General features: G+C 41.4%; 1 protein-coding gene across 46 annotated transcripts in view; it reads right to left on the bottom strand.

The window, feature by feature from the left end:
* Window positions 1-4,196: 4,196 nt before the first annotated feature.
* The window catches only part of TRDN (triadin), a 597,259-nt gene continuing 592,722 nt past the window's right edge, over window positions 4,197-8,733 (bottom strand). For all 46 annotated transcript variants that reach the window (XM_033935829.1, XM_033935830.1, XM_033935836.1 and 43 more), the window contains one exon: window positions 4,197-6,398. In XM_033935829.1, the coding sequence (XP_033791720.1) occupies window positions 6,253-6,398 (146 nt within the window). In that variant the 3' untranslated portion in view covers window positions 4,197-6,252. The remainder of the gene's footprint in view (window positions 6,399-8,733) is intronic.

The raw sequence follows: 8,733 nt of genomic DNA, 5'->3' as shown, positions 1-8,733 counted from the left end.
GCTGCCAACAGCACCTGGTATTTTCCAGTGGTCTCCCATCCAGGTACTAGCTAGGACTAACGCTGTTTAGCTTCTAATGGCTATAAACTAAGTTTACATAGAAGCACTTGCTGATTTTCTGTCCACTGTTAATATACTGTAACTCAACTGTTTCTTGAAGTGAAAGAAGCTACATGGAAATATGCCATGGCAACAGGGGAAACTTCACAGACTGAAAATGGACAGCAGATCAAGCCTGTTTTATAAAGACACAGAGGAGCCTGTTTACTAAGGTGTGAAGTTCCATAAAATTTAACACTCAGTAAGTGCAAAGCCTGTCCACTAAAGTAGTGGTGCTCCTAGGTGCCATTCGGCATAGCTGTTAATCAGCTGCTAGGCGTCATTTATAGAATCGCACCTAACTTGACTCGGGCATCGTTGGGTGTCCTAATGATAGGTGCCAGTATGCCTGGCTCTTTACGTCAGGCGATATTCAAATCCAGGCTGAAAGCCCACTTATTTCAAGCTGTGTTTAAATCCTAACCCTGCCAACATATCTTTCTGTCATCCCCTACCACCTCTCCAGACCCCTCTAAGCTCAGACTCCCCTTTGTCCTATGTGACTCCACCTCATCAGCCCCTCCCCTCTAATTCCCTACATGAGCACTATGGGCCAGATTCACTAAGGGCACGGATTGGATCCAATCCATGGGGGATCCAATCCAATCCGTGTCCGGGGGGCTGATTCACGAATCGCCCTCATGCAAATGAGGGCAATCGGAATCACACCCCCAACTGATCGCCCGGATCACTCTGTAGCGATCCCGACGCATGCATAGACCATCTGTAGGTGGTCTGCGCAGGCTTAAAGAGCAGCGACCCTTTTTAAAAAACTTTTAACTTTAGCCCAGTGAGCCCGTGGTTTTAACCCACTTTAAACCCGTGGGTTAAAACCACGGGCTCACACTGTGGGGGAAGGCTGGGGCAGAAGCAGGGCAGCACTTGGGGCAGAAAGCAGGAGAGTCAGGGGCAGAGAGCGCAGGAGAATGGGGGCAGAGAGCAGGAGATTCGGGGCAGGGCAGCAGGAGAATTGTGGCAGAAAGTCGGGGCAGAAGATAGCAGGGTGGCAAAAGAGCTGGAGAATCGCAGTAGAGAGCAGGAGATGCAATCGGAAACCACTGAACAACTGGTCCCCAGCAGTCGCTTGTTTGTTAATCGGCCAGCCCAGTTGGTGTTGCATTTGTTTTTTTTTAGTGAATTGCTGCCTGCCTACATTTGAATGCTGTTCCCCTTCATTTGCATTCACGAATCGGAGGATGATCGGGACAGAGGTTAGTGAACCGGGTCGGAGGGAGATTGGGTCGCAAAGGGGTCTCTAAGTGGTCGGAACTTGATCGGTGGGCTTAGTAAATCTAACCCCGAGTTCCTGCGGGAACGGGGACAAAGTTGTCTCTGTGTCATTCTCTATTACACACTTAGGTAAGAGCCCCACCCTTGTTTACAGCCCTTGCATTTAAGCACTATCCAACTTACGACCACACTGAATAGTACTTGTTGCTAGCACTTATGTATATACATTTACTCACAGAAGTGCTAGTTTTCTCTACATTTATATGTACAATGGGTGCATAAATATGGGTGCCCTTCATGTTAACTTTTAGCCCTTCTCTATATCTGCCCCTCCAGGGAACACCTCTGCTGTCAAGATTTGAACAGCACTATTTTGAAATGCAGAAGATGCAGGGCAGGAATGATGGGAAATTGCTCCCTGATCTCAAAGATATACATGGTAATAGAATGATCCAGAAAGCCTGAGGGAGGTTCTGAGGAAGCTTTTATTTTTATTATTTTTTTTGGCAGTTCAAAACAAAAATAACCCCCCTAAAAAAAAAACAAAAACAAAACACTATCTGCCCACCACTAATATGGAATTGAATTCCACAGAAATAGGGGTACAAGGATAAACAAACCCAAAAGTTATTCTTTCATTTATTACCCCCCCAACTTTAAAATTAAAAGCAAAAATGTGATATAGGAGCTAAGGATTAGGGCAGTGGCGTAGCAAGGGGGGGTTGGGGTGGCATGGGCACCAGTATCTCTCCTCTTCTCTAACCACCCACTTATCTCTTCAAAGATTGTCGGCAGCGAGAAGCATCTATAAACTGCTGCTCATGCTGGCCTCAGCCCTCCCTCTGGCTTCCGCACCAGGAAGTGATGTCAGAGGGAGAGCTGAGGCTGGCTCAAGCAGCTGGTTAGCAATGCAGCAGGTGATCATTTTAAGAAGTACACTGCGGGGGGGGGGGGGGGAGATGCATGGCAGGAAAAGAATGCAGGGGAGAGAGAAGGTGGGAGAGGGGCATATGGTGCAGCGATGCTGGGTTAAGGTTACCATATTTGGAGAATCACAAACCATGGCCCCGCCCTGTCCTGCCCCATCCCCGCCTTGTTCCACCTCCATCCCCCACCCAGTTCTGCCTCAAGTCCCACCCCATTCAACCCCCCAGCCTCTCCTCCTCAAAGCCTCGTCTTCTTCTTCCCCGATGAGCTCCGGCCGCGTCTGGAGGGCCTCGAGCATGCACAGATGTGTGTGAAGCCATCCGCGCATGCTTAGAGGCCCTCCAGATGCGCCTGGAGCTCATAGGGGCTTTCTAAAACTCAGACAAACTGCTGGATTTTGGAAAACCGTCCAGGAACCCGGACAGTCCTCTAAAAAGAGGACATGTCACGGTTTTCTTGCACATCTGGTAACCCTATGCCGGACGCCTCCTTCCCTTGCTATGCTGCTGGATTAGGGGAGTCATTGTCCTTTATCACATCTGAAATGAAACCACCTTAAAAATGCAGCCTCCCTACTTAATTGGCATCACTTATAGATGTAGGTTTGTAAAATGGGGCTGCCACATGTGGCAGTATTGACACATGCAGTGGAAGTTGTGAAATCACCACTTCCATGTGTAAATGTCAATACATCACGCTTACCTCACATGATAACAAGGTTATTGTGGGATGTGTGTTGGCATCCTGTGGTAAAATGGGCAATTTGCACACGCACACTGTGCACTAAAAAATATATTTCTGGGAAGGGTACATGTTAAGGGGTGGAGAGTGGGCATGGCAACTCTAATTAGTTAGCACTTTCTGGAAACGTCAATCGCTCCTCCTAAACTTACTTGCTCCACTTCATCACTGACGCTGAAACCGTGGATCGAAGACAAAGTTTTATTTTAATTTTTCTTTCCAGCTTATGATTTATCTTTAATCTTATCTATTGTTTTGCCTTTTGTCTTTGTTTTGTTCTATTTCTATCATTTAAATTTCTCCAGAATTCTACTGTTCAACGGCGCCCCCTTCTGCTTCTATTCCTTTCTCTCCTCTCTTCTACTTTCCAAAGTATTTAGATCAATGCTGTCTTGTTAAAATGTTTATTTTATTTTTATTTTTCCTCTAACTCTACTTTTCACTTCTCTATTACCCTCCAGGTACTTTAGTTAGATTGTGAGCCTTCGGGACAGTAAGGGAATTTTCCAAGTACCTTTCTTATTTCTAATCTTAATTTATATTTTCTGTAAACCGCTTAGAACCTAACGGATGTAGCGGTATATAAGAAATAAATTACATTACATTACATTACATTGCTGCACGCTAACTGATTGGAGTGGGTTTAGTGTGGGAGCCCTTACCGCCTTCTAAATGGGTGGCGGTAAGGGCTCACGTGGTAATATTTGTAATAGTTTTGCACTAAGGGCCCCTTTTACAAACCCTGGTAGCAATGCTGCCGCATTAAACACATCAAAGTCCATTCAATTCCTATGGGTTTCAGTATATTTGCCGCGGCAGCATCGCTACTGCAGCTTTGTAAAAGGAGCCCTAATTGTGCAATTAGCGCATGGCCATGAATTCCAGAAATAGGAAAATCTGCTTGTTTCCTGCAGCGGCAAAAGCAGTCTTGGTGCACGGAAAAGACCCGTGGTAAGGGCACACCAAGGCCACTTTTTCTGTGGTTTAGTCGGCAGATCCTTTTCTTAAAATGCCGCCAAAATCTGAGCACACCCTGACCTAGATGTCTGAGTTCTGATCTCTACCTTCCTCGTATAGTGGGACTTTACATTCCTCATTCTGCATACCTCATGAATAGATGAATATCTTCTTTTTAAAGTTGCTGTCAGACTGCAGGCGTCAAAGTAAATTTGGATGATGAGAACCCTATTATATTCATAGTCTTAAAAACATAACTCATTATCCACATTTCTTTTTTTTTTTTTTTTGCATGCATATAGTCTAAATAGAAGAGCTAGAATTGTTAGGCATGGTTCAAACAATTAGATTAGCAAACACACCTCTTTCATAAGTGTCCTGCCCGTGCGCATGAGTGATGTGTGATTAATGAAAGATTTTTAATTATTGTCAGAGCTTGTCATAAGCTGAAGAGTGGTTAAGAGAAAAAGCCTAGAAAAGGGTCTCATGAGGCACAACTAGAAAATATGAGTGAAAACCTGATGCGTACCAACTAAAAATATCTTCTCTAAAGCACTACAATGGACTCACTTGGAAAGTATTGAGCTTTAAGAGGTAATTATATAATAGGATACCTAGATTAATTAAGCAAGAAGGAACCTAGCCTGCCACTAGCTATGCTATATAGGCACATGGGCATTGTAAGACTTTACAAAATGCCAGTGTAAATACTGAAGTATTTGCATCTAGATTGAAGGCATGGACGTTATAGCAGATTGCGAGTCGGTATTAATGTCCAGGTATGCAGCACGCGAGGCCATCTATAGATTACAGTATTCTAAAATCAGTGCATATATTTTATAACTCCACCCATATTCTGCCCAGAACTTGTCCTTGGCAATCTCTACAGTAAAAACACATGCATTCATGCCACTGTGCATGCTTCTATGCCTGACAAAATTTTATAAGAACTATTTAAGATGACTATAATCTCGAATCCTTTTAAGACAGTGCTTGTATGACTGTCATTATATAAAAATGTACTACCATTTCAAACCACACAAATCAATATAGGGAATAGTAGAAAAGTAGGATTTGTAATTAGGGAAAAGTGCCTTTAATTTAGTATTAATTTTAGTTATGGGTTCATTCCATGTTAAGTGGTCCAGAGTTTCCCACTCAACCATCTCAGAACTGATGAAATTTTGTTCAGGGGATATCCAAAGTTTTGGGGCATGATCTCAACTAAGTCCAGGGTTAGGAGCCCCTTTTTTGACTGGGGACCCTCCTTGAAACTGGACCAGTTGACATGGAATTACCCTAGACTAGTTATCTGAAACTTGGGAAAATGAGTAATGCTTATCTAGAACACAGGGAATGAAAACTAAATTTGGGCAACCTGAAAAGAATAGATTTCCAGATTAGGTATGAAAACGTGGCAAGGAAGCATTCATAATGCTCACAGGATATTCTGGCTCTCTCATACTATATCAAGTGTTGTAATAGATTATGCATCAAGTGCCACTTTTCTCAGCATTAATCAGTTATTCATTAAGAAAATAGACTAAACATTTGTTTTTGAACTGCTCCATTTTAAACAAGGATCCAATTGCCACACGTTCAAAGATTTATCCAGTTCATTCCGCTTAGTGGTTTTGGCATACAGTAGGTAAACAACCTTTGTCACATCTTTGCCTGAAATAAGATTTATGTTGTTAATACCCTAGACATTTGGATTACTAAGAAACTGAGCAGTCTCACCTGTTATATAAATGAAAACTTGTTAAGCTAGCATTTTTCGCACTAAATGATCAGTGAGCTATTCTCATAGTTTGGTAAGTCTCTGTCATGTCACTGAATGACTAAATGAAAAGGCAAACCCTTGTAAGCATTTAAAAGCAATTTTTGCTCAAACAAGTCTTTCATTTCCTCTTAAGCTCTTGAACACTATCACGTGGAAATCACACTTTCAGCATTATTCAAAGCAGAATGAAAAAAAAAAAAAGCTGAAAAAAAGGCAGTGAACACAAAATTTGCCTGCTCTAGAAAACAATATTGCAGTACCCCAGCCTTTATCTCAAGGAATGTGGTACTTTCACATCTCTAGTTTAGTAATACAGTATTTACTTTGTACCAAGTGCGGTTTATCCACTCGGTTTCCTCTTGGCACTGGCAATAGTACAAACTTTACCAATGGGCCGTGGTCAACCGGATCACATTTCGATCATGAGACATATCCACAGCATTTACTGTGAAATACGTGTAGTTGCAGTTTAAAGTGCAAAATCTCTTAACATTTGTAGTCAAGTAAGTTTTGGTTTATTGTCCTGGTGCCTTTGTCTTCCGTCCTTCAGCCTTAACATGACTAGGGTTCTTTCCATGGCTGTGGGCAGGAGTGAAGGGCAACGGTAGTCCATATCCATTGTGTGCATCAAGGAAGACGCATTGAAAGAAGCGGACAGGAGCTGTGGAAACAGCAAAGAATACAACATTTGGTCAACACATTTTTTTTAAAGTTCAAAGGGAAGATAATCAAGAGAGAAAGTGGAGCAGGTATCTAGGGTTTAGAGCACTGTTTGCCGAGTCGGTCCTGGAGTACCCCTTTGTCACACAGGTTTTCAGGATATTCACAATGAATATGCATGAAGAGTTTTGCATATAATGAAGGCAGTGTATGCAAATCAATCTCATGCATATTCATTATGGATATCCTGAAATTCTGACTGGCAAGGGGGTACTCCAGGACTGACTTGGGAAACATTGGTTTAGAGGATCTGGGAACCAGGGAAATCTAATTCAAATCCTACTGCTGCTCTCATTGACCTTGGGCAAGTCACTTAACCTTCCAGAGAAATTCTGTAAAGGGCACCTAAATTTAGGTGCCAATTGTGTGCACTAATTTATAGAATAGGCACACTTATGTTTATGAATGATGTCACAAACTGGTGCGTATGCACATATAGGATTACCAGATTCTCCCGAAGGAAAATCCAGATCCATGGCCATGCCCCCTCTCTTCTGCGACATTCTGCCTGTGTCACATCCCGTTCCACCTCCAGCACTACTCTCAGATGGCATTCGCGCATGTGCGGATGCACTGCAATGACATCACACGCATGTGATGTCAACGTGTAGTGTCCGCGCTTGCGCAGATGCCCCTTTCTGATGCGATTTTGATGGGAAGCTTTTCAAAACCTGGACAAAATGCTGGGTTTTGAAAAGCCATCCAGATCCCAAGACATGTCCTCAAAAAGGAGGACATGACCGGGGAAATCCAGACATCTGGTAACCCTATGCACATATGTGCTAGGAGCTATTCTATAAAACCCCACAGTGAAGATAATTGTAATGACCAGATCATCACATGTGCAATACAGTCTCTTAATGGCTGGAAATTCATCCTGTATTAATAATTTTTCTTATAGATACACCAGAGTTCAAGTAAGAGTGTAAGTCCATACTAAATCAATAGAACACAGTCACACATTAACGTTATAGAAATAGCAATAATGGGAGGGAGGGTATTTTTATTGTTACATGTTGTATAAGTATTGATTATATGATAGATAAGAGTGGGGAGGGGGGAGATAAGAGAATATTATATGTATCATTGTTGATTATTAAGTGATATATTTATGGTCATTTGTATGGATATGTTATCACACTTATTATAAGTTTAAAAATGAATAAAGATTTAAAAAAAAAAAAAAAAAGAAAGAAATAGCAATAATAAACAGAATAGCTTTCATCCCCCTTATGAATGAAAACATTTACCACATCTACAGTACAGTACATGGTAGACTTAATTCAACCAAGGAAGTGATGTCAGCATGATAATATTTAATGACGGGGGAGGAAAGGAGACTGTTAACTATAGGAAAAAGAGAACTGGGGAATAGGGTTACTGTTTTTGTAGAGAGGGGTGTGTTGAATTTCCAACACAATCTGTTTTGTTGTCTTCCACACAGTAAAGAGAATCCGACATCCCACATCTACATTCTCTTTTTGATCTTCTCAATTCTGACCCTAGAAAACAGCCCATGCTATCTATAACTGCAGGATAACAGAAGAGGAATTGTAAGATGACTTCCAGAGGCAGAGAAATCTTCACTGGAGAGACTCTGCTGGGAAATTGCTTGCAAACTTGGGGAAAGGGAATCCTAAAGCGAAAAAGATAAACTCAGGAACTTATTTTATTTAAAGTACTTTGCTCACTTAGTAAAGGAGTTTTAGGAATAGCTTTGTTTTATTTTCTTAGCATAGGAAGTGTGTTAGTGTTAAATAGGTTAGCATTTCAAGGGGCTAATTTAAAATTGCTATAGTATCAGTATAAAGCACATAAATAGGCACAGGCAGCTTCAGTTTATACTTTAATTCCTACCTATCCCTGGCCTGATCTCTGATTTATAGACCCTTGAACCAATTAGAAGGCTAAAAAAGTAATTAGCTAATCCTAATTAGCTAGCAATTAGCTCTTAAGGAATAGTCTATGAAATCTTTGGAAGGTAACCTTCCAATTACAACATTACAAAATAATAATAATTAAACATTACCATCGCCTAACATAGAACTAGTAATCTTAGGGAACCTTAGTGTACAAATCCTTATTCACCAATATTAAGATACCAATATTAGGTAAGGTAAGGTAATTTATTTCTTATATACCGCTAAATCCGTTAGGTTCGAAGCGGTTTACAGAGAAATATATATTAAAGAATACAATAAAATAAGATAAATAAAGAATAGGTACTTGGAATTCCCTTACTGTCCCGAAGGCTCACAATCTAACTAAAGTACCTA

The sequence above is a fragment of the Geotrypetes seraphini genome, chromosome 3 (assembly GCF_902459505.1).
Source record: "Geotrypetes seraphini chromosome 3, aGeoSer1.1, whole genome shotgun sequence".
NCBI lineage: Eukaryota > Metazoa > Chordata > Amphibia > Gymnophiona > Dermophiidae > Geotrypetes > Geotrypetes seraphini.
This window is presented reverse-complemented; position numbering and strand designations above follow the sequence as displayed.